This window comes from Cimex lectularius, unplaced genomic scaffold, assembly GCF_000648675.2.
Source record: "Cimex lectularius strain Harlan isolate CLEC.00 unplaced genomic scaffold, Clec_2.1 scaffold62, whole genome shotgun sequence".
Lineage (NCBI taxonomy): Eukaryota > Metazoa > Arthropoda > Insecta > Hemiptera > Cimicidae > Cimex > Cimex lectularius.
Genome location: NW_019392785.1, coordinates 475159 through 502396, shown reverse-complemented (window position 1 = coordinate 502396; position 27238 = coordinate 475159). Strand labels below are relative to the sequence as shown.

General features: G+C 37.9%; 1 protein-coding gene across 4 annotated transcripts in view; it reads right to left on the bottom strand.

The window, feature by feature from the left end:
- The window catches only part of LOC106666348, a 461223-nt gene that overhangs the window by 334601 nt on the left and 99384 nt on the right, over nucleotides 1-27238 (bottom strand). For 2 of the 4 annotated variants that reach the window (XM_014393473.2, XM_014393474.2), the window contains exon 1: nucleotides 26802-27012. The exons of 1 other annotated variant lie outside the window; for it this stretch is intronic. In XM_014393473.2, coding sequence (XP_014248959.1) covers nucleotides 26802-26828 — 27 coding nt within the window. In that variant the 5' untranslated portion in view covers nucleotides 26829-27012. Of the gene's footprint in view, nucleotides 1-26801; nucleotides 27015-27238 lie in introns of those variants that run through there. One more of the 4 variants, XM_014393472.2, reaches the window with a different exon arrangement.

Below are 27238 nucleotides of genomic sequence, written 5' to 3'. Positions count from 1 at the left end.
CTTAGAATGCAATGAAACCAGGACATTTTTATTGAATAAAAATCCTGTCTTTAAGATTAATGACATTATACAACCTTCAAATAACGACATTTTCGACTTCTTGTATGAAGGACAAACATATTTACCTTTGATATTCTGTTAACCAAGACATTACGCATCATGCTCAATATAATAATTCTAGATAAAATGTCCTAGAAAAAAGGAATTACTAGAGAGAGATAACGTAATTCTATTTGTAGAAAGTAGAGAGTTCTGTACGCCCAAGTGCTTGCCCAGTTAAGGTGTTTGAATCACTTGATTCACACACATGGCTAAGACGAGAATGTTGGCTTAACATTGCCCCGGGATTGTTTCATTTCCCCTGGGATCCTTGAATTTATTAAACGACCAAATAGGAAAAGGAGACGCACTAATCCAAACAGTCCGTTTAAAGCAGTGTTCTAAAAGAGCGATTTGGTTGATGTTAGCCGAATATGTTAATTGCGACGAGTTTCATTGTTCTGCCAAAATAACTTAGCTAATTAAAGTTTTAAGCGCAGTTAAAAACCGTACTGGCGACCTCGTTACTTCCCTTTTGCCGGCTCTCAGGGGACGATGTGGAAACTCCAGACTGCAGTACTGCTACTCCCACATACAGCCAGTTACCGCAAGCCCTTAATTTACTTGTTTTGTCTCACAAAACAGCTAATAATCGAAGGAGACGAAAAATAAGGCTAAATCTTACTATTATACTTTAAAGTCATAAATTATATTGTGTAAACTACCTCGACATACACAAACGCTAGTACATTTCTTAACAATCCTCCATAAAAATTACGATTATACTTAGCATGAACCAAAACTGTCCTGCTTGCAACAAATCTGGCAGATTTGCAAGTATTGTTGGAATCTGTTGCTACAGAAAGCAGTTCCATGGGATTATGACTTAACGTGAAGAAGACAAAATGAATGGTTATCAGTAAAAAACCAAATGGTTCACAGAATCTTCTCAAGATTGGCAGTGAGATAATTGAGAGAGTATCATCTTATAAATACTTGGGGTGCTATGTCAAGGATAACTGGGACCCTGCGAAATCCGTTGTAGAATTGAACAAGCTAGAAATTCCTTCCAGAAAATGAGGAAAATCTTGACAAACCGGGACTTAGTACTCGAATACTTCGATCCAATATATTCAGTATACATCTCTATGGGGTTGAAACTTGGACCCTTCCAGACACATGCCGGAAGCTGGAAGCATTCGAAATGTGGACGTACAGACGAATTCTGAAGATACCTTGGACAGCCATAGTCACTAATGTGGCTGTATTACAGCGCTTGAATAAAAAAATAGAAATCCTCAATACCATAAAGGGAAGACAATTACAATATTTTGGACACATAATGCCAATGAGAAATATCATCTACTGCAGGTTATCCTTCAAAGAAAAATAGTTGGGAAGCGTGGCCCAGGGCGCAGAAGAACATTCTGGCTTAAGAACTTAAGCCAATGATTCGCAGTGAACACAGCTGATCTATTTAGAATAGCTTTGGATCGAAACCAGTTCAGGCCACTGATCGCCAACGTTCTACGAGGACATGGCACTTGAAAAAGAAGAAGAATGAACCAAAAGTGAGTCCAAAATCAGTGTAAGACCTAATGAAGGATTATGCAATACGATGCCGGAGAAAGAGCTGTCATAAGCTGCCAACAATTTGTTTTAGCTCAACTTATGGTTTTTTGGTATACGTTCATTAAAATTTATAACAACTTACACAGCTATAATGTACACAATACACTTTACTCAAGTATTTTACATTTTTCCTTTATGTTGCCTTAAATTAGTCTTTTAGCCTCATTTCAGAGCATTATTGTCCTATTGCCCAACTATTGGGGCTGTGGCTGCCATAGTTTTTTCTGTAATTATCAAGACAATGGGAGATGAAAGATGCATGGCAGTACTACCGACCGGCTTGAAATTCTGTCGGGCTGGAATTATTTCAAGCGTGGGCTTGAGCCGCAGGCATCTCATTACACTTTCGCCTCGTGATTGCCCTGCGCGCTCCTATTTTCCACCGCCGTAGGACGCGAGACGGGCTCCAGACAATTGGATAACAATAATCGGTCCTATTCCGAGAGGAGGAAGGCTTAATGAGAAAGAGCTGTCACAAGTAATCGGAAGGCCGGGCACACGGAGGGAATTAGGCAAGTGGAAGTGTTAAAGAGTGGCATCGGTACCGGATGGACTAATTGCTACCTTCTGGCCAATTTGTGAAGGCTCCAGGTATAATCACTTCCTCTTTATTGAACTCTACCTATTTTCTCGCTATTTCAGTTCATATTAAAAATTAATAATACCTACACGGATGTTAAATTTGTTATTTTAAAAGAAATATATTTTATAGTTCGGTTCTTCATGGTTCTGGTCTATCTTCGCTGTTTTGGTCTACTAGACATATTCGGCATTTCGCCATCTTCAGTGGACGGTTTATCATTCATACAATAAACATTTTGCCACTTACGGCTCAAAAAATTTGTTGTTGTTTCCCGTATTCTTGTAATATTTTGTACATCTTAGCAATTTATCACTTATCAGTGACGATAAAGAAATGCCGAAATGAATCGAAAAAATATAGCACATATTTAACACGAATGCACAATTTAAAAGTTTGCACACTAGACAAAAAAAACAGGAAATGAATCAAGGAACAAAATAACCGACAGGAACAAACAATCAAATATACCCAGAAATAATCCGTCAAAGACGCCGACAGGCTAAGATAACACGGACAAACCCCTAACCTTTCACTAAACGTATTGATTCATACGATCATAGGAAAAAGTAACGAGCCTTTTCATACGTGTCTCATAACAGATCATGGTCGCATGAACGATGATACTCGGCTTGGCATCCTGGAAGGGAATTCCCTCGGCAAAGGAGGACGGATAAACGACCAGAGTTGCGAGTTGGTGGAGGATTTCATTCATCTAAATTTTTCGGCATTCTTCGGTAGTACAGCAGACAAATAGATGATATGGACGTGGTGCCATCGAGTACACGAAGGCCGGTTTGATCGGACAAAACTAGCGACGCTTAAGGTGGCCATTCACGATCACTCCAAATGGAACCGCGCCAAGCCGTACAGCTCCATTTGGAGTGAAATTTGAGGGGCATTCACGACCGCTCCAGAGCCAGTCGCTCCGAACGTCAACCAGTGAATTACCTTCTCAAAATGGATGACGATCTCTTGTGCTACTCTTCTGTTTATTTACATATTAAAAGCAAAAAATCGAAGAGGAAATGGTGTAAGAAGTGGCTCCTGAACAGAAGCCGTAATACCCATATTAATTTGATGAAAGAACTTTCCCTTGAACCCGCTGATTGGAGGAACTATTTAAGGATGGATGAAACGTCTTATTTATTCATTATATTTAGTGTTCTATTGACCAAATTACTTCTTTCAATTATTTAATCTTTTTTGTAAGGTTTTGGTTGAAATGAAAAAGCTAGTGCCACGAGCGGGATCTGAAACCATGGCCTTCGGCTAAATACGCCCCTGCTCTACCACTTAAGCTATCGTGACTTCGATCCTCTCCGACACCAAAAAATGGCAAAAAGAGAAAAAATTCGAAAGGTTGTAGGTTGAGATGGGGAGTTGGTGCCCGAGTGGATCGAAGTCAGTATAGCTCAAGTGGTTAGCGCAGCGGCGTATTTAGCCGAATATCGTGGATTCGAATCCCCCCGTGACACTATTTTTTCATTTCAACCAAAACCTTACAACAAAAAAAAGATTAACGTCTTATTTATATTTACTCCAGCTTGTTACCCCCTTGATTAGAAAACAAAAGACAGTCATGAGAGAAATCATCACTACATGAAACGTTGGCAACCACATTACGATTTCTCGCTTACTTACAAAGAACTTAAGTTCTCTACTACGGTTTCTGATCATTGTTAGGGGTTATCAATACCTCATCTCTCACTGCATTTGTATCCTTTGTTTTGAAAACGTCGTCCAACTGGTTGAGGATCGAATTTCTTTTATTTCTATCGTGGTAATGTAATCATTGTCCACAACTTTCATAAACTTGGTACACTTTCATACAATTCAATCACCTCAACAATAAAATCTCGATTGGATGTCATTACCAATAAAGAATAAACGTTTTTGACTTTTTGAGAATGTACGACGGAGATGTTTGCTCAGTGACAGAAAGACGGAGACTGCGCCAAAAAAAACGAGCGTTTTCCCATTCACGACCAGGCCACCGAGCCATGCCGTCGTCGCGCCATAGATATTTGGAGTGGCGCGATGGAATTTGAACCGGTCGAATATTCGGCACAGCCGGGCACGCCAGTTCAGTTTTGCCATTGACGTGGTTTTTGGAACGGCGTCGCTCCGTTTCGCCTGCTTGGAGCGATCGTGAATGGCCACCTTTATAAGGAAATCTGGCGACAAATGGATGGACATTTTCCAAGAAATTAATGGGAAAAACCACTGCTTTCTAGAAGGGAGTCGCCTGAGGAAAATAACATTAATAACCCATCACTAAAAAAGTGAAATACCAAAACGCTTGATAGACCAAAACAGAGATAGACTAAAATGATCGGAAGCGACGAAACTACATGTTTATTACCACCTAAACCTCCCGAAATCCATTTTATTTGTCATATTTTCAAAACTACCAAATTTGCCAAAAAGCTTTATCTATTTGACCAACAGGAATTTCCTACGGTAATAATTGTCAAATCATGGCCCTGCTCGAATTTAATACGAATAAAAACGTTTTTAATTAGCAGCTAACAAAAATTATACCAACGCGTAGGTGCAGAACGAAACGAAATGTCCAATTATTCTCCTTTTTCGAAGCCACCCACGTCAAAGAGGTTATATTAAACGCCGTTATGTACATGGCCGAAAGGTCAAAACCAAGGAGAGATAGACCCAGTTCAAGTACCAACAGAATTTTACGTACGTCTTCACTTTTTTCTTAAGACCAAATTTGGCAACCCGTTATTAGCAGGGTGGGTCTTTATATGAAACATTATCCTGGTATGGAACCCGCAAATTATGATCATGGCTTTTTAAAATAGCTAATAATTAATAGCGTAGTGGTATTCAAGGTTAACAAGTTTTGTTTATCGAAGAAGAAACAAGAAAGTATTGTTAAGAATAGCATTGAATATAAATTTGTTCACTAATATAAAAATATAAATTAAAAAAAGATGGAGAACAGTTAAAAGGGGAAGATAAATCTAGGGTCTACTGTTTTCGCTATGTCATGTGAGTTTCGACGTATATTTAAAAAAAAAAAAAATGCTATAATTATTGATGATGGGTGATGGTCTGCGATGAACTCATGCTGAAACAGCAAAAGGTCACTCCTTTGATACATCTTCATTAGCGGGTTTGCTGAATTACTCACTGCGCCATCTTCAGTGAAGTACTGGTTGTCATTGGGTCGTTTGAGCTCCTATACCGCAATCGCCCCGAGCGAAAATCGACGAACCGAATGAGATATAAACCCTACTCGGTCCAAGTGACAGTTCCTCACTGAAGACTGAAGGGGGCGCGATGCCGAAACGCAATTGAGTAATTCCACAAACCCTCGAGTGAAGACGGAGCCAAGAAGTAAGTGACCCTATGCCGGTTCAGCGTGAATATCTTTATTACATGGAAATTGAGCATTATTGTAATTTAGGGCTCGCAAGAAGGACGAAAATTTCATTTCGCTAATATCTATGGGAATTTGAACCCCCTCAGGAGAATCTGGAATTGTTTAAAACTTTTTATCGCCATTTTCGTGACTCTGTGACCGGGCTTGGTAAATCGGATATGGATGAAGATTTAAATTATGCAAACGCCCTGACATTTGTTCGCCACCTTTCGCCCAACAGCCAAATTGAGGAAGTAACAAGTTTCAAACTGCTTTGCACGGAAATGCAATTCGTTACAAATCCCGTCGGGACAAAAGCGATACTTTCTCCGAACGGTTTACAAATCTGCTTACGAGATAGGACAATTAAAAAATAATCCAACTAATTGCTGGCATAATTAGTAATGAACCGAAGGCGGCGGTGCGTTACAGAAAGAAAAAACACCGACGCATCGATTGCGGCACCTAATTGAGCCCTGTCGATAATTTCCTAACTGGAAAAACATCCTGACGTTTGGTAATTACTGATCGCACGGGAAAGCAGGACACGTAGTTAATTTTCATCAGGATCTAATTATCTACTTGGATACATCTCATCAAGACAATGGGCCTGTCAAGGATTTATTAAAACCCGTCTATAAATCTTAAGGCGATGGCAGGTGGACACTGCTTAAGGCTAAGGTTCATTTCAAGTAATTTTTATTATACGTTTTTTAAAACGGTTACATAGAATACAAATAGAACTCGAAAGGCCTATGGGTACTAATGATTAGAAATCCAAGCATCGTCTGCCTTAAGACAATGTTCAATCTATTAAGCACCACTGACTCCAATAATACCACAATTTCCTAATGGATATTAATTTGTAAAATATACTTATTCTATTGTATATATTCTATTCTACACCGAAATGATATTGCCTTAGTTTGTAGTTCAAGACCCCACCCCGAAGAATCCGTCCTCAGTACTCTGGGGCGAATATGTGACCTTATGGAGTGTAAAAGTAAGTTATTTTAGTATAAGTGTAACTATTAAGCGGGGAACACAGTTATCCGATGCAACACTACACAAATCCTAAGTCCAATTTACCATAAGATTGTATTACCCCCGTGCACATCTGCCCTATGCCATGCAACGCTACCCTACACCACGCTCTGCGATCTCCACTGTCCAGATTTTCGTCGGGCAGCATCGAGTACAATCGAAGACAAAACCGGACACTTATATTTTTCTTTCAAACTATATGTACTATGTCGTTATATTAATTACAACATACTTATTTTAATATAAACCAAATTAGATAGATCAAAAATTCATTAGTTTTTATTTTAAAAAATTAATTTTAATAATTTAGCAGAAAACTGATCAAAACACCGGAATACCATTTATTGATAGAATGAATTTAACGAACAATTTATTACATGGATTTGCTCATAAAACTTAACTAACAAATTATTTCATGGTTTTTCTCATAAAATTTAACTAACAATTTATTTCATGGATTTGCTCATAAAATTTAACTAACAATTTATTTCATGGATTTGTTCATAAAATTTAACTAACAATTTATTTCATGGATTTGCTCATAAAATTTAACTAACAATTATTATATGGTTTTGTTCATAAAGTTTTACTAACAATTTACTACATGGTTTTGTTCATAAAACTTAGCTAACAATTTATTACATGGTTTTGTTCAAAAAAATTAACTAACATTTATTACATGGTTTTTCTCATAAAATTATACCATTTACACATTACACCAGTAGCGGCAGAACCGGACACTCATATTTTTTATAGTTTGTTTCGAACTATGTATATGTAATTTTATCATTATATTACTTACAGCAAGCTTTTTTAATGTAAGCCAAATTAAACGAGATCAAACTGCGCTTGACGTCGAATAGAAGTGCACACCCTACCAAAAAAAAAAGAGAAGACGTCGGGCAGCATCGGATAGCGTTGCAAGGAGTAAGTGTGTTCTCCACTTTAGAGTACGGATCAATCCCGCCCAGAGGAATATCGAGTACTTACGGGGAGTGAATGTGATCAGAAAAATTGACATCTTGGCTACATGAGTCCCACGATCCATATCTTCTATTGATCATAAAATGTGCAATGCAAATTTCAAAAAATTAAACAGATTCTTGAACAGGTGGTTTGTATGTGTCCGTTCGGATGACAACGTTCGCTGTTGTTAGTAATGTTAGTCACCAAACTTGGTCTGATTTCTCACACCTGTAGTGGGCGCAATTTTTTTTCGCGGACATTTAATCCTTACCGGTAAAACCTATGTAAGAACACTCTTACAAGTTGGTCATGAAGTTAGACATTCACTTAAATGAGAGTCTACCATACTTATCAGGGTTATAGGTGGTTTTAACGTTGGCATTCGTTTCAATGCCGTCTGCCACTTTTCCATCATGCTTTTTACATATGGTGATCAAATCCATCCCATGAAAATTAGCCAAGACGTTCGAAGCGTGTACATCCTCAGCCATAGAGCAAAATTGAGGTTCTCCTTGAAGGTCAGAAATGGAGACATCAAAAACACGACCACTCAGACATCACATGAAAATTTAGCTCCTTGGTTGACGAGTCTTTCCGATGGTTTGTGAACATAATCGGAGCTTAGTCGTCGAACCAGTCCCTTCGTTAAAGGGTCCATCACGTTCTTTTTCAATTTTTATCTCAAACTCACTTTGATCTAACTGATCATCTGGCGATCAAACTCCCTTCATTTCATTTTCCTGTTGTAATATTTATTTAAAAATGCGTTTCTGAAGGAAATTCCAAGGTGACATTGATTTTTTTTGTGGGCCGAATCACGTCGATTTCACAGGTGCAAGAACGCGGCTGTGGCGAATCTCAGGCGAACAAATTACAAACGTAAACAAAGTCGTAAAAAATTTCTCTTCAGGGGCAAGTAGGAAATTGAGACGTAAACAGTCCCACGAACATGCCCGGAGAATCCAGTAGGTTTTAATTATACTCAAATCCTTTATTTAAAAGAGATCGTCCAAGTCATTTTCTGCTTTAATAGAACTATCACTTATAAGGTTAAAACGCAGAGAAAGCCATTTAAAAAATAACGGTCAAGGTTTTGAGAAAAGAGCGGGGTTAAAAAGTCATCTCGTTATAACGAGTGAAAAACTGTTATTTTGAGGTTAAACGATTAAGAAGAAATCAGATCTGTTAATTTAAAAAACAATAATTTTCATGGTTGAAGAATGTATTGAATAATCAAACAACTAACAACAAATTAGTCTCTTCCAATATTTCGTTCTTTAAAATTTACAAATCTTGACAAAATGGCGCTTTAAAGAGAGGATGATGATCTCTCAATGAATTGTAAGTAGTTGCACTCTTTATTTGCTTTATTTAGCTTGTTCATTTTACTATCTTAACATCAGTATTAAAAGAAACTGCCTATTGATAAGCTTAACTTTTTATATTTCATCTGACTTATCCTCAAACGTTAAAAAAAGAAAAATCCATGTGATACTTTTCATATTTAGCATCGCGTATATCGTATTATAAGGGTGAAAGGTAGTTGGTTTGGTAAAGAAAGTCCTCCAAGGTAAAAGACGTACCAACGAAACAGGATTCGGATGTAAAAACAACACAAATAAAAACAAGTGTTGAACCGTCGCCGGAGACGACGACCCGTTCTGATATTCACCAACCTGCCAGTGATAAAGAGGATGTTGAACCTTTCCTACATCAATTTGTCTTTCAACTCAAAAGTAAAATTAATACAAAGATGCATAATTTTTTCCCTTTTATTTTATTTTAATTTTAATCTGTGTTCACCCTGGTTTTCAACGATCACTCATAAAAAAGCGACGTGAAAGAAAATGGTGAGGCTCCAATCACGGTGTATGCAAATATTACTTAAAAAAGATAAATCATGTACAAGACGAAAAGTGCACGTGTGGTAGCATAGAACATTGGAACATATAATGATGATGTTTCCAATCTACGAAGAGAAACGTAGAAAGATGCTGAGTGCTATTACAAAAGTAATGGGAAATATGGTAGAATATTTAAATATAATAAACCCCTGTTCTAACGAGGTGATCTATGAAATAGAGGACTTCTTGAATAATATAAACCAAAGATTAATCTTTATGTAAGGTATTGGTTCAATGGAAAAAGTTAGTGTCACGAGCGGGATTCGAACCCACGACCTTCTGCTAAATACGCCTCTGCTTTACCACTTGAGCTATCGTGACTTCGATCCACTCGGGCACCAACTTCCCATCTCAACCTACAACCTTTCGAATTTTCCCTCCTTTTTTTTTCGCAGGAAGTTGGTGTCCGAGTGGAGGGATCCCGAGTAAATTGGGGTTAAACCATCAACTTATATAAATGGAGAAAAAATGGATATGCAGAACAAGCTGTGACAGGTGCTTTAGGACGGGAACAGCTGAAAGAAGAGAAATGATGAATGGTTGAGTGAGTGCGGTATTCCGTACTTTTGCAAGTCATGTCGAGAGACGTGTTGTCGAACTCCCTCAATCTGATGATGAGCTAAAAGCTCGAAATCCGGATTTTTAAAAGGATTCAGCTGAAAGAATGGAATTTGAAGGAAATTTATGTGAATTCTTCACCTACAGGGCAAAACTGGACTTTTGGACAAACGGGATAAGTGCTTTGCTGATAAGTCTTTAGGCCTGATTGGGTATAATTGATTAAGTCGAAACCACTTCCTTTTTTTAATATGCCTTTTTAGAAACCGCGAAAAAATTTGATAAATCTACTTGTTTTATCCTGTTTGGCCCGAATATGCAGAATTCAAATTGGATGACTGTGCCAATTGGGATTTAAACATAGAAAAAAAATAGGATGCCCTGATCAATCACTGAAAGACGCGTGTCGTTTTCAATGAAAGACCTAGGATACTAACTACCAATGGGGTTAGACCTTAGGTGGAAAAAGGAAACAAGAATAGACAAGCGGAAAGGAAATAGCTCAACATGTTTTTAGAAGTAAGTAGGAAGGAAGTGATGACCCCACTTAGGGTGGGTCTTGACTCGCGGGTTTGTTCAATTACGCAAACGCGTTTCGATATTGCGCCATCTTCAGTGAGGACTATGAAGACCAACACGTATCAAACTACGGCTAACGCAAGGGCCGCAATTGAAAGAAATTGACACGGCACTCATCAATGGAAGGGGCGGGATCGGATCTCAGCGACCCTTAATGTGGTCCCAACCACTTTCAAAAATGAGTTTCTTCGATGGAAGAACACTCGTTCAATGGGAGCTCAAGTTCACATTTGTGTTGCGAGCCCTCCCCCAAAATATGGAGCCAGGGATAGAGTACAATAAGCTGTACAGCTCAGCTGCAGTGCTCAGGAGGGAACTCCTCCAGTCCCTGGTATCCAAATTAAAAAAAGGCTAACGCACGTTAAAAAATGAAAGAATGGAGTCGGAAAGAAACTTAGCATGCTAATAAAAACTGTACGGATGCGCCAAGAACAAAACTTATTCCAGAAATAAAACAGCAATTATAAAATGATAGCATATTTGTTTAATATTCACTAAAACCGTTAATTTACTAATTACGTTTGTCGGCTTTGATTTGCATGAGATATGAATTCCTGGGAAACGTCGGTAGAATTGAACCTTCCATTTGAAAATCTATCCCAGGCGTGCGCGTCAGCGACACACGTTTAACGTAATAACATAAAATTATGGTATAATAGCCTCGTTCAATGTGGCGAAACCGTTAGACCAACGCCGGGCCATGGGCCAAAGGTTCGGAGGGTTGCGTTTACGCCTCCTCATCGCCAGTGAACTCTGATTCGTTTACGAGTGAAAATCCACTTAGTTACGTGACCTCGGCCGATCGCAATTTGAATTATTCATGATGGCCTTTTTCTGATAGGCCATGAAAACCTTGGTCGACCTTGAAAAACTACCGTAATACACGAAACGCCCGCGTCCCCGGTGTAAAAATAATCAGGACGATCAATGTGGTACAAGAAATTCGGCGTTTTGCCTCAGATGAATTCTTGAGTTAAGCAAACGCAGTAATTTAAAAAAAATGACAATATGAAGAATACAAAAAATTCAAAATCCACAACCCCTACCAAAAAATACTAAGGCTGTTACTATTTTTACCTCCCCAGTAATTTCTTAACGAATCACGCCACTGTCTTTCAGACTATAGATTTTTTAATTACAAATGGTTTATATAAAATTCAATTGTTTCTTATAAGTGAACATCGGAAAACGGAAAAAAAAAGAATCAATCGATGGAAATGAGCAGTGTTCGCATTGCGGATATCGACCAGCTTAAGAAATGCTTGACGTCCAAATCAGGCTTGGTCAAAGCATTATGTGATTTATTTCAATTTCATTTTTAAATGTTTAGTATTTAGTAACTGTGTTCAGACTCTCAACACGACACACCACTGTGACACCTCTGCACAGAAAAAACATTTTGAGCCCTGAAGATGATCTCAATAAAGATCGAAACGTTGGCACGATAGAGAAAATGTTTTTCTAAACCTACGTCACACCAGACCCCATCTCACGATCTCCATTTATGTTTTGTGGTATAATTGACCAAATTACTTATTTCAATTAATGACTATTTTTATTTAACCATTGCCCTAACCATTTGGCGCCATGATAGCTCAATAATGTCAAGTAATTATTCTTTTTATTTAAGGTCTTGGTCGAGATAAAAAAGTTAGTGTCACGAGCGGGATTCGAACCCACGACCTTCGGGTCAAAACGGCGCTACTCTACAACTTGAGCTATCGTGACTTCGATCCACTCGAACACCAAATTCCATCCAACCAACTGGCCATTTGATTTGTCGCCGAGTTCGAATCCTAATTACACATTTGAAAAATGGCAAAAAGGAGGGAAAATTCGAAAGGTAGGATGAGATGGGAAGTTGGTACCCGAGTGGATCGAAGTCACGATAGCTCAAGTGATTAGAGCAGCGGCGTATTGAGCCGAAGGTCGTAGGTTCGAATCCCGCTTGTGACACTGACTTTTTTTACCAGTCAATTGGACCACGAAATATAATGGGGTTATATATAACTTTACAGGTAATGGTGCTCAGATATATGCTGTCAATTTTCTAATTATGATTAATTAACACTTCGTCATTCTTCACAATTTATTAATAAACACTATAACATTATTGTAAAATAAATAAATAACTCCAGAATCCGAAAAGTATATTAAAATAAATTTTTATAATAAAAATACTAATCCAGCTAGGTCACATAATTCAGTAATTGACTTTCCTTTTTCTCCTTAGTCTCTCCGGCCAACTTTTTTTATTATTTCTTAGTTGTTTTCCCTGGAGAAAAGCCAGTCCCAATAACTAGGATTAGGGGGAGGAACACATGGGACCGCAGCTGATCCACCTTTATCCTGTTTTCTTATTTTGCCCTGACAAACTTTTAATTAAGGGCCGGGCTTTGTATCCCTCCAAGAAGCCCATCAATCAAAACGAAAAATGAAATTTATATATCCAACTATAAATAGGATGGCTTGTTTAAATCTCCTGAAGAGTAAATGAAAAAATAAAAGACACGACTATTTTTAGACGATTTATTATTTTTATGCGTGTTTTTTCTTAATCTTAATTCCGCCCTTACCAAAAATAGAGGGAAGACACTACGATGTTTTAAATAGATTTTTTTAAATATAAATTTATTTGTTACTTATATATGATAGTATACTATACAAATATGTATACATGATTAATATACACAAAGCACAACCCTAGCACTAATGGGTGGTGATTAGTGACCGTTAATCGATAATTATTCAGAAATCGTGAGATGCGGTCTGGTGTGATGTAGGTTTCAGAAAAACATTTTCTTTATCGTGCCAACGTTTCGTTCTTTATTGAGATCTTCAGGGCCTGGGATTTATAAACATTGTTTAAATTATACATGCATGTAAGTTGTGAAAATGAATTTATATGATACAAATTTTAGGTTTAATCAAAGTATTTGTACTCCCTCAAAGACAACACGAGCTCTCAACACGACACGTAAGAATGGCACAATTGCACAGAAGACAAACACTTTGAGCACTGAAGATGATCTCAATAAAGATTGAAACGTTGGCACGATAAAGAAAATGTTTTTCTGAAACCTACATCACACCAGACGGCATTTCACGATTTCTGAATAACCAGCACTAATGCCAGCACTGCAGCGGCAGAACACATGCTTTGAGGAGCCAGCCATTGCTTAGGGGTCAAGAAGGTCCCGAGGCCATCGTCGGTTGAGGCGACGTGGTGGGTTGTCAGGATGGGAATGAGTGGAGAGGGCTCGATCAGTATGGTTAGGTGGTTCGAAAGCTAGGTGTGGAAGGTTTGGAATCTGGACCGGATTAGTTCGTTCATAAAAGGAATGTTGAAGCCTTTGTGGATAGTGAGGTTATGGTACTTTGACAAATTGTCAAAGGACTTTCGATTGGAAGAACTGGATGCGCTGGATTTTTGAAGGCTTGGCAGTACTCCAAAGCTCCACTCCCTATGTCCATATTGGTCTTAGTAAAGTCGTGTACAGTGTTAGCTTTGTCTTAATTGTCAAAGTCGATTTCGGTCTTATAAGTCTTCGTAGTAGTCCAAGTCTTAAATTAAGTTGCTGTTTTTTTAAGTATTGTGTGGGGATTCCACATCAATCTGCTCTCGAGATAGAGTCTCATCAGTGGAAACTGGTGTGTCTTTGTTGTTCATATGCAAAAGAGGGCAAGACTGCTTTTTCAGCGTAAAAGTACAATGAGAGCATTTTTCTTCGTTCAGTCTTGTCATCCATTTTTTACACCAGTCTTCGATAAGCTCAAGGTGTTCCTGGATGTTGGAGGTAGCTTGGACAGGATTCGAGTTAGAGGATAGGATTGCGGTGTCGTCAGCATAGGTGATAATAGTGTCAGGATGTATTGGTAGGCCAGCAGTATAAATGATATATAGGATAGGACCAAGGATACTACCTTGCGGTACACCAGCCTGTATCTGTTTGACTTCCGAGAATTCATTGCCGCACCTCACTCTGAAACAGCTGTCAGCTACTCGGATTTCAATAAAAGGTAATAGTGAGGAGAGGGTAGGAAGTGCTTAAGTTGAAAAAGTATGCCTGGATGCCAGGCCCTATCGAAAGCCTGTGCTACGAACGCGCCCAGGCAATACTCCATTTTGTTTTAAATAGAAAACATGGAATTCTAGTTCAAAAGAGCTATACGTAATTATAAAATGACTATGACAAACTAAGTGTTTAAAATACTAAAGTCCGTTTTTAACATTTAATAACTTGAATTTACACTTTATATAACTAACCCTCCATAAAAAATAAAGAAGGGGTAAGGCATTAAATTGACTGCCTCACTCCTAAACCCAGTTTTAACAGGGTGTGAGAAAGGTAAATTAAAATTGCCAAAGGCTAGGAAATAGGAGACCAGCTCAGGCAATTTCAGATTATAAACGGCCCAACCAGCACATTTGCCTAAGAGGTGGCTTTCGCCAAAATGCTTTCAATTTTTAAAGAGGCCTAAGTGTTCTGCTAGATTTGCGGTCCCGCGGCCGGTCCGGCCAACCCTTAAGTGCCCAATTCATCCCCCTAACGTCTCAATTATTTCACATCTGACCCATATACAGGATGAATGGGCGATGAACAAATTAAATTTTACGATTTTATGATATAGCCAAAACAAATTTATATTTGTCCAAATGAAATAAATGAGGATAATATTTATACAATATGTATAACCTGTATTCCTACATTCTATACATCCATCTAAATCGATCAATGGTTTAAAAAATAAATAAATATACATACTTTTAGATATGGATCACACAAATAACTATCCGGCCGATAAAACTAACGTTCTTTTAAACAACCCTAATAAAATTGATACAATATTTACGATTTGCCTTATTCTTCCTGTTATTTTGAAACGTTATATGTACAACGATGAGGGTAACGAAAACAAAACCACAACCTCGAGGAGGATTCATCAGGAATGAAAATACAAGGTCGGCCAGTATCTAGGCATGTCTTAGCCGCAAGGATGCCCAAAAGAAGTTTACTTTCACGAAAATTCATCCTATCCCTTCATGAAAAAAAAATTATCTCCCATCTTGTAAACGAGGTTTACTTACCTAATATCCGTTCCTTATCCTGCGTACCAATCTGATCCATTTCAGAATGGCGTCCAAGGTTGAAAAATCGTTTATGGCAAACGATTATATAATAATTAAACGAGGATTGATAATTTCTGGATTAGCGTCGAAAAAGTGAGAGCACAATATAAATAAGTACTTGGTAGGACAAAAGTGTATACAACGCATGAACCCTATATAACATCACAAAAATAGTACTTTTAGGGATTTTTGGTAGTTTGTCGTTCTATAATATTAATTGCCAAGATTGACTTATTTTAAAGCGACTTGTTTTTGGTTTCCATATTTGGACGGTTTTATTATATTAATATATTTTAGTTTGTTAAGAAGGTAAATATTCAAACAATAACTCATGCAATGGGAAATACATTAAAGGACATGGAATATATTATTTTTGTATTTTGAGGAAATTGGCGAACGGGCTATTTGAGGTTTTGTACAGGCGTATGTACTCACCAATGTGAACTCTGAGTGAACTTGCGATATAGGGCTAGAAATGCAAAATGGTGAAGCCCGGAAGCCCGAGGTTAGTAACCTAAGCCCAACTTAGAACCCCCCCCTCTGGGGAAGTTTGCGAGAGGTCAGTGCTATCAAAAAGGGTAGTCACTGGATAGAAGTGGAGTTGAGTTGGACAGTTAGTCGCGAGTTTATTGTTTGGAGTAGTTACTGATCAGTGCCCAAGGCTAAGTCAATATTTTGATAGTGAATGCGACAGTTGTCCGTTGCTAAAAATTGAGACGAGTGAGCTAGACTTTCTTAGATTTTTATGCTGTGAGCGAGCTTTGAAATGTGTGGCTTCGGATTAGATACATCCTTTGTGGATTTTAAGCAGTTAAAGTTGTTGTTTTGAAATATGTGAGGACCTGGATTTTTTTTTTTCATCACACCAATTCGGAAAAAATGCAGTACTGAAGAATTATCGACTCACCGATTCTCCCACCCTCCCTCCCTCCCTCCCTCTCACGCTCTCTCATCCACCCTCTCTCTCGCTTTCTTTTATACTCCCTCTCTCTCGCTCTCTATTATACTCCCTCTCTCGCTCCCTCTCATCCTCCCTTTCTCTCTCATCGTCCCTCTCTCCCTCTCATCCTCCCCCCTCTCTCTCACACTCTCTCTCTCGCTCTTTCTCTCTCTCTCTCTCTCTCTCTTTCTCTCTCTCTCTCTCTCGCTCCCTCTCCCTCTCTCTCATCCTCCCTCCCTCTCTCTCATCCACCCTCACTCTCTCATCCTCCCTCTCTCTCTCTCATCGTCCCTCTCACTCACTCTCTCTCTCTCTCTCTCTCATCCACCCTCTCTCTCATCCTCCATCTCTCTCTCTCTCATCCTCCATCTCTCTCTCTCTCTCTCTCTCTCTCTCTCTCTCTCTCTCTCATCCGTCCCACTCCCTCTCTCTCACCCTCTCCATCACGCCTTCAAGCTACGACATATATTATAAAATATATAATCTGAAAAAACACAGGGTCAACAAGAAAAAGTCGTAAAATCGTGATTTTTAATTAACCATTTGAAAATAGTTCTACCAAAAATAAACTTTTTTTTAATCATCTACTATAATATTAAAACTGAAGTAATACACTAAACTGATAATTCCTATTAAATAACGCGATGCATATGGAAAGGGATAAAAAATGCTTCACGGAAAACGTCAACCTGTTATGAAGTAGTTTGTTTAAAATTTCGTAAATTTTTCTATCTAGGGAGAGGCGGGTTTGTTAATAGTTTCGTCACATTTGAATAAACCGTACTTAGCAAATCGATATCAAAATCGGGTCAACGAATCAGCCGCATGTTCTCCTCACAATGCCCCAATGAACAAGAATCGGGGAACGATTGCAATCTGAAATATTTTGTAAATGCTTAAACCTGTCCTTAGAACAATTTTTATTTAGAAATCAAGCCGATCTGTTTTGCTTTACATAGAGAATAGAGTAATATCGCGTTTGTCGAAGATATACTCGATTTATCAGCCGGTGCAGGGCACGGCCGTCACGAACCTGACCGGAATAACCATCCCTTTAATGAGACCAGTGAACCAACAGGGCATAAATCACTGTTCAGAACGATTTAAAACCTATTTCGGAATTTTCAGTTTTATTTTAATAACAAATCCAAGCTATCGTCAATAAATGGCAGCTCCGGTCGTCAAATCGTCCAAATCGTTAAAGCCAACAAACCCGTAACCATGGTTTACGTGTAAACTATTTTTATGACCCAATGAAGGCATGATAACGAAGCCAGTTTTATGGCTCTACAACGGAACGAAGTGAAATTAGACAAATTAAGACTTTGTACATAGAAAATGGCTTGTAACCAAGCATGTCTATTTTACTACAGACAAAAACGAAATATCAAACAAAAAAGATCAAATGAGCCATTCTTCCATATACAATTTTCACTTATATGTTCATCGTGTTGATGCGTAAAGACCTATTAAAATAATTTTCTCAATATTAAATTCTCCAAATACAGTCGACTCTTGATAATTCGAAACCCAAAGAACCACAAAATAATTCGAATTATCAAAAGTTAAGCAAAAAAATGAATAAGAGTACGCTTTCTTAAAGGTTCCTACTTAATTCCACTATTTTTCGTGGTCCGCTTGACCAATTAATAACAAATGTTCCTACTTAAATTGTACATATATAAAACATAGTAAAAACAATTGTTAAAAAGTGTGAATAGATCAACTGATGATTTTCCAAGATGGCCAGTTTTGAGAAAATTTTGACAAAACACTAATAATAATAATAATAAGTTTATTGCACACAAGAAGAAAAAAGAAAAATTACATATAATTCAAACAAGAAAATAAACTTAATACGGCAAGGTAACCGTCTGCCGGAGCTTGGATTAATTATTGACTAATCCTGTAAAATAAACGTACAAATGCATTAAACTAAATCTATGCTGCTAAGTGTAACATCTATAACAAAATACCAAATCAAAAGGACACAAAACTGAGAATTAAAAATCAATGAGCGGAGCTGAGACCGGAGAAACAGAAACACCAAATATCACGGGAAAGAGCGGGGACAAAGAAATTGGGAGTAAAAGAGAAGAAGAGAGAAGAATTACTAATTAAATTCGTTTACTATTAGCCTTCGAAAGGCCCAGGCCGCTTTAGCATAATTCACCAAGTCTGTCCAATCTGGTCCGTTGAGCAATCTGATGCATCTGTCCATTGATACGGTTCTTTCGCTGAACGCAGATAAACGGTAGGGGGACAGAATGGGGCATTCCGCGACAAAGTGGTATATGTCTTCCTTCACCCGGTAATTACATAACTCACACTCCTGTTGGGTGAGGAGATCATACGGCTTATGTCGTAGGTTCAGCAATTCTCCCCTCAGTTTCAGGATCCAACGTATGTCTGTAATTTTCTTATTTGTCTTTTGGTCCCCAACCAAGCTGGCTCATCTGACTCCGTGATCCAGCATCCTATATATACGGTATCGACGGGAAGCCTGCACTCTCTCTATGTTGCTCACCATAAAACTATCTTTCAGTCGACTAATAATTGACTGGAGTTGAAGAGAGAGAGAGCCTTACTCTCGGGTTGCAAAAAGGAGAAACCCACTCCGACCCTGTCCGCCAGTCTACCCCAGTCAGCAGCCCAAGATATCCCCAGCCTGACACAAAACACTAAACTCCATATATAATATATGTAAGCAATAAGTATAAGTAAACTCCATATAAGCAAGCAATAAGTGCAAATTTAGAGGAACATTAGGAAGAAAAAGTTGGAATTGTAATAAAGCAGGGAAGTGGCTCCATTTCGATTTATAGAATGCTCTCCATTTCCTGGTTGCGAAAAATATTTCGTATTAACGAGTATATCAAAATACATTTTTCGATTTAACAAAGTGACCTGAGGCATTATCAAGAAATTCGAATTATCAAGTTTCGACTCTTCAAAAGTGCCATCGATGGGTAGACTCTTCGCCAAGGGATGGGCAGTACTTTTCTAGCGCTTTTTGACTTAAGCAAAGCATTGATCAGTTTGGCACCCTGGCTTGCTGTTCATGCTCAAGGGCACACCGATTTTTCCGAGTCACTGAAGGCATTCCCTCTTAGAATATTTCCCTATCCATGCTGGGCTAGCCACAACATACCAGGTTTATACAGCTGGTATCACATTCTCAAACTACCACATTGAAATTTGCAAATGATTCAGCGATCAACTCCGATCCCGCTATTTCCAATCGAAACCTACAAAACCTTACTAGTCTTGAAGTGAAAAGAAAAGGGTAAAATTTAACACAGGCAAATCCACCACATTACCTTTAGTCTCTGTAAAAAGATATTTTCTCCAGTCTACCTAAGTAATATCCCCCTCCCAGCTGCGGGCAAGGTACGCAAACTGGGAATGTACATCGAAAAGCGATTGAGGTGCACTCCTCACAAAGATTGAAATGTCAACAAATTATGACACAAAGCAGGACTCTTGCAAAGAAGACAAACGCCCTGATTTACCTTTCCAAAATAAAATGATTCTTTACATCATATTAAGCCGATACGGAGTGGGAGAGAGATATTTAGCTAAACTTTCCAACATCCGCCGCATCCAAACTGCCCAATCCTTGACACAGTGACAAGCTAGGTGACTAGTGACAAGGCGAGTCTCTTGGTACCCAAGAAGAAAAAAAAACGAATAGTTTAGAACGGCCGCACTAGCACGTGGTTACATAGCCATTCAGCAGCCGAGTCACCTAATAAACGAGCGGGTCTGGGTTTTTTGTACCTGGTGGGCAGTGGTTTCTGATCGTTTCACAATCTACGAAATTATTATTTCCGCTGTTTTTGAAAGACCTGCTCTATGGAATCCAAATGAGGATCTCCACAAATATTGTCCATACAGCACTTTAAATTCACCTTCCAACATTCTTCGCCGATTGATGTCATGCACCCAACTCTTTGAATTATACCCTAATACATCATATTTCAAATAGCATGTTCGGAAAGACATAGTTTTCAAGTTAATCTAGAGAGAGACATATCGGGAACTTTCTTACACAAAGCACAAAGCACTACTAACGTCACGTGTGGCCACTTCTAACCTGCCACCAAGTACTCAGGCGACACACTTTGTTACTAAGCACCTAGCTTGTCACCTCCGGTGTGGCCTTAGCCTTATAATCTTACGAAAAATCCTTGGCGCTCCATGTATCAAACTACATACACAGACTTAAATATTCTATTCGTCCAAGATAAATGCCCTCCTTTGGTCGAAAATTAAAACACAACCCTCCAAACCACCGCAAAACAGTACATCCAAAAACTAGCATCCCGACAAATTCCCTCGCAGACGATGACCGCGACGTCTCTTACGAAGTGAAAGTGATAATAACATAAGCATTAATTAAACAGAAAACATTTTAGCACCATTGAAGAACTGCCTATGGTTTATTTTTTATTATTTTGGATCTATGTGCTATCTTTCTGTTACATCTTACCGAATTGAAGGTAATTGTAATTTACTGCAAATTTAAAAAAATATTAAGCCGGCCTTTATCTCTAAAATATTAAAAATTCAAGTTTTGGTCGCGTGAAACAAAATAAATCAACCTTACTGTAACGTATAAAATGTTTGTGACAGTTTTATCATCATAATGTAATAATACATTTCCGTTTGAGTACTATTTCTCTCCATTCTCCCTTCAATATTATTTATGAGGCAGCTCTGGGTTTAAAATATCGTAGATCATTTAACGTAAGCCATGTTTAATTTATCGCATCATCAATCGTATTATTCATGAAATAAAAAAGTCAAGGTCGGGCTTAACGTTATACAACCAATAAAATTAATTAATGCGTAGAATCCTATACGATACAAAGCGTAATTAAATTAAGCCTCCTTATGAATTATTTCCATCAGACAATTCTTCATTTCTCAATAGAAAAAATTATGATCTCCATTTTCTTTGTTTATTTTCAACAGTAAAATCTTTAATGTGTCATTTATCTTTTTTTAAATCAATTTATGAAGTTTTTGCCAGAATTATCTGAGTTTTAAGCCAAATTTGTGCCAACCGGCATATTAATCTCAATCATAGAAGTGAGACCCGTTAATCCTTGAACAAATTCAAAATTGTATGTAAATTAATTGACCTTGGTTTAAACACACCTGCCAGTGTCTCCAACTATCTCAATTTGCGCCAAAAAAAAATTTACCTACCAATAACCCAAAAGTAAATTAACAAAAGTTAAGTACAGTATTATTTTCAGATTTTTTATACCCTTACATCCTCCTCAGTGCATAGTAATATCGCCTCTTATTTATATATTTTTAGTTTTTAAGGTGAATCTGTCTAGTTTTTCCTTTCAGCAGAATCCCGTACTTACAAAGTCCAGAACTGTTTCGATGGGAACGTCAAAATTCAAATTGTCGGACATGGATCGGGTTAACCTCTCAGGGTGTGAGGATATTTGTCATGGAATGTGAAAAATTTGTTGGTGACTAGATTTTTAACGATTGGTATTTGGAGGTGAGAAGGATAGTGTTGGAAACATAATAGGGAGGGATTATTTAAGATAGTGAGGTGCGGTCTGGTGTGACGTAGGTTTTAGAAAAACATTTCCTTTAACATGCCAACGTTTCGATCTTTATTCAGATCATCTTCAGCGCTCACTCGAAGTGTTTGTTTTCAGTGTAGATGTGTCATACTTATGAGTCGTGTTGAAAGTGCCCAAGTGTTGTCTCATCAGTCGGCGGAGAGGGTTTAAGGGGATTCGCGGGATGCGAGGTTTCTGACGTGCTGATTTAAGGAAGTTGGGAGGGTTTTGTGAAATTTGCGGTAACTGATTTCAACTTGAACGAATGGGATATGTAAGTCTGTTTGTATAGTTAGGTTCAATACATAAAAAGATGCATCCAGTATTTTTCGTATGATTAAGGACTGGGCAATTTGAATGCGGTGGATGTTGGAATGTTTTGCTGAACCCCACACTTTTCTATTCCGTAGTCCATAATGGCTTAACTATGGTGTTGTAAAGCAGCCTTTTATTTTTGTCAAGTAAATTAGATCGTTTGTCAAAAAGTCGTGCAAGAGCTCTATATCGTGTCATAACCTCCTGACGTAAGGCGTTTGTCGATGTACAGTCCAAGGTGCAGCACCTTGTCCGCAGTTTGGAGGAGAATATTATTTAAGAAAACAAGGGGGAGATCTTTTAATCTTAATTTGGGGGATTTTGGTATTGTCTGCAAATGTGGTGGTTTCGTGATGTGATGGCATTTCAGCTGTAGATGTGGGGGCCAGAACGCCACCCTGAGGAAAACCAGATGGATAGGGAAATATGCTGAGAGGGAATGGCCTTCGATGACTTGGAAAAATAGGTCAGTGAGGTAACTGTGCAGTATGAGATAGTAGGAGGATGGAAGAGCCCTTGAGCATGAACAGCAAGCCCGGATGCCAAACTCGATCAAAAGCTTGGCTTATTTTTACAGATAAAATCATTGTTTAAATACCATATACAAATTTTAAATAGATGGTTAATTATTATAAAATAAACTACTTTAGTTTGAAACATTAAACTACAAATAAAAGCGGGCAATTTCGTTCCTAAACATAACCTAGTTTCGACCCCAAAAATGAATATCTTGAGCAAGCTAGTTATGTCTAGGAGTAAGAAATGAAAAGTTTAAATAGGAAAAGAAAATAAGCTTTATGTCGCTTGAGGCAAATGAACGTTAATTTTTTTAATCTTATCTTTGTTGTATGCAAATGTCTTCTACTGAAGAAGCACGAACATTTGAAGCGTGACCCTTGCACAGTGTTCAAGTAGATACGCGATGCTTAGAAAGCATAAGAAATTGTCGAGGGCGATAAAATAATTAAATTGTTTGAATAAAGAGCCTTGTTTAAAGGCCGTGGAAGCGAGTAAGTTAATACGGTAATTTTCCCGTTTGCGGACTCGCCTTAAGTACCTCAACTCGGCCACTTACGCCACCGTCTAAGTTTACGGCATTTTAAGCCCATTAAGAGCAAAAACAGTGATCGAATAAACGACGTCCCTTGAACGTCGACGCTTTCTCCCGGCCCGATTTAACTGGAATGACACATGACATATCTGTCACACTTTGCTGACGGGCGAACTGCCTTTCCGATGCACCAGGCTGCCCCTGTTACCCCGCGAGACCGATTTTTCCCCCCTCGGTTTACGCTTTCCTTTCGAATAACAAACCGCATTTTTCCTGTAGGTGATATAATTATTTATAATCAGATGGGAAAATAATAACTAGTGGCGAGAGATGTCATGTCTGCATTGTAGGTTCAGTTCCTCAAACGGTGTGGCACTCTCTCTAATTCACGACGAAATGAGTTTGACACGTTATATATAAAGCAGTTAGAAAACATCGCGAGAAACATTAAACATAAATCCATTATATTTAGAGGTCTATTGATCAAATTACTCTTTCAATTGCTTAATCTTTTTATATAAGGTATTGGTTGAAATGGAAAAGTTAGTGTCACGAGCGGGATTCGAACCCACGACTTTCGACTTGATACGCCGCTACTCTACCGCTTGAGCTATCGTGACTTCAATCCCCTCGGGCACTAACTCTTCATCTCAGCCCCACCTTTTGAATTTTCCCTCCTTTTTGCCTTTTTTCAAATGTCGTGTAATCGGATTGGATTATTGGCGACAAATGAAATGGCCACTGAGAGCTTTAGTGAAGTATACTTCATTTAATTCATTAAATTAACTATTTTTTCGTGGTCCGCTTGACCAATTATTAACATTCAATTAATTAAGGTTTTAAGTTGAGATAAAAAAGTCAGTGTCGCGAGCGGGATTCGAACACACGACCTTCGGCTTGATACACCGCTACTGTACCACTTGAACTATCAATTTACTTCCATCCTCTCGGACACCAACTCCCCATCTCAATCAACAACCTTCGTAAAGGTCGTGGGTTCGAATCCCGCTCATGGCACTATCTTTTCGACCAAAAGCTTACATAAAAAGATTAATGAATTGAAAGAAGTAATTTGGTCAATAGACCACTAAATATAATAGATTTAATAAGTAAAACGAAGTATACCGACACAACAGCTCCCCGTGGCTACATCATATATCGCCGAGAATCGAATCGTGATTATACGAAATTCTAAAATTGACAAAAAGAGGAAAAATTCGAAAGGTTGTAGGTTGAGATGGGGAGATTTAGCCGAAGGTCGTGGGTTCGAATCCCGCTCGTGACACTAACTTTTTCATTTCAACCAAACCCTTACAAAAAAAGATTAAGTAATTGAAGGATTAAACATAAAATTTTCTTTGGAAAAAAATTAAATCAATATATAACTGCTCCGCGTGTATCATTGATCATTAAGACAAGAAGGTAAAGAGTTACCATTCAATCAGCTCTCATAATTATGACACTAAAAAAACTCGTTCCACAAAAATGAGGTAATAGAAAAATATAATAAATGAATATTTCATTAGGAGATTTATATACACATGATGAATTGAATTTGGCCAGTTAATTTTAATTGTGTTTCACAAAACTTTCACCAAATTTATTATAATTAAATAACGTATATATTTTAAACATATTCGACTCGATTTCCTTCTGGTTTAAATTTTGCTTGAGTATATTTCGATCGCTGTCGCACGTTTGATTTAGTATTGGCGGAGCTTGACTAATGATAAAATTGGCCTCCTTTGTGTATCTTCTTCAGATCCCATTCATGAAATATAATTACGTCTGGTGTACTTGTTCGTTAACACTTAATTATGGTCGGATTGGAAATACATTGGTTACAAATGGCACGGATTTTTCACGTTTCGACTCTTAAAACAATATTCCCATTTGAATTTTACATGGATGAACATGTAATGCCTATGGGCGAATAATAATTTTTATACATTATGTCAGTACAATAATTTTCATTTAACGTCCAACTACCCGTTGGTCATCGCCGCGGCAGTAACCACATTACTATATATCTTTCAAACACTCTCAATTTTAAAAAATCATGGGCTACGCCGTGATTCGAACCCAGGAACGCTTGCAGGGTTCGGACCCCCTAATAACTCGGCCACAGCGTTTACCTATAATTATGTTACACCCTGTGAGAGAAAAAAAATTGTGGAAAAACATGCATAAATCGATTGATTCTAAGTCGTAATTTTTACTTCTACATGTCACATCCTGCCTGAAATTTTAATCCTCGTGTTCTGGTGTTTGGCTGGATCATAAATTACAGTGTTTTACCGAATTATGTTTTCGTTTATATACATATTTTAATGCCATAACGCGTTCAATTGATGTTTTCAAAAATAAAAACGTCTACAGTAAAAGGCCCAGTAAAATCACTTCTGAGGAGTCACCGAATGAAACAATTATTTTTTTACTGGGCACAGCAGAGGTCATATCAATACTTGGCTGCCCGTTTTCGGAAAAAGGAGACTTGTACAAATGTCAGGGGGCAGCTGGATTCGAACCCGGGACCTTAGGGATGAGCACCGTGTCAACCATTGCGGCCACCGCCTTCCCTCCAATAATTGTCACTATTGATTAATTAAATTAAACCATTTTTTTAGTCATTAATATATAAAGTATTACAAATAACTATGAAAACTATGTTGCTAGATCAATTGGTTAGATCTGATCGTACTACATAAATTTAGACTGGCAATTTTCAAAAATAGGGGCATTCTGATGATCGGCATCGCTCGTTCAGGCCAAAATCACCGGAAAAGATTGAAGTTTATGAGTGTTTATATGCTTAAAATCCATTTTAAAAATATTTATTGAAGTAGTAACCCCTAGAGGTTAAAACATCACTCTTATTTTTATGTTTAGTTTACAAACTGACTTTTCTTTAGTAGTGCTGAATATACTGATGAAACAAGAAAATCAAAAAAAATAAAATTTGATTTGAGTCTTTCAAAGGATATGACGTTCCTTTTTAGCTATGTGACCTTGTATATACATTTTTCAAAAAAAGTCTAATAAAACCAATGGTTATTAGACAATAAACGACTAAAATTAAGCCGTACCATTTTATGACGATTCTTCAAGCACATAGCAGTTGACGTATACTCCTAAATGGCACATGGTTCATTACACACGCGTAAACATAAAAACTAAAAATGATGATTTATGATTAAACTTGAGGGTGCGAACATCTAAATACTAAATGACTAAAATGAATTGGCACGTACGAATTTGGCACAACGCGTGTTATTGTTTTTTTGATTATTGATGCTAACTAAACCCACGAACCGACCGCGGTGAGCTCACTACAAACACTGGCCAGAACGAAAGGAGGTGGGATACGGCCGTTCCGCCTTCTTCCAGGAAGCCCCACTGCGCCAACTCCAGGCCCACAATCCGAAAGGTTCGGGTAAAATAAACTAACAACCCTTTTTTTTAACAAATCCCGACATCCGCAATTGAAAAATTATTTCGAAATTTAAGAAAATATTTACACAAA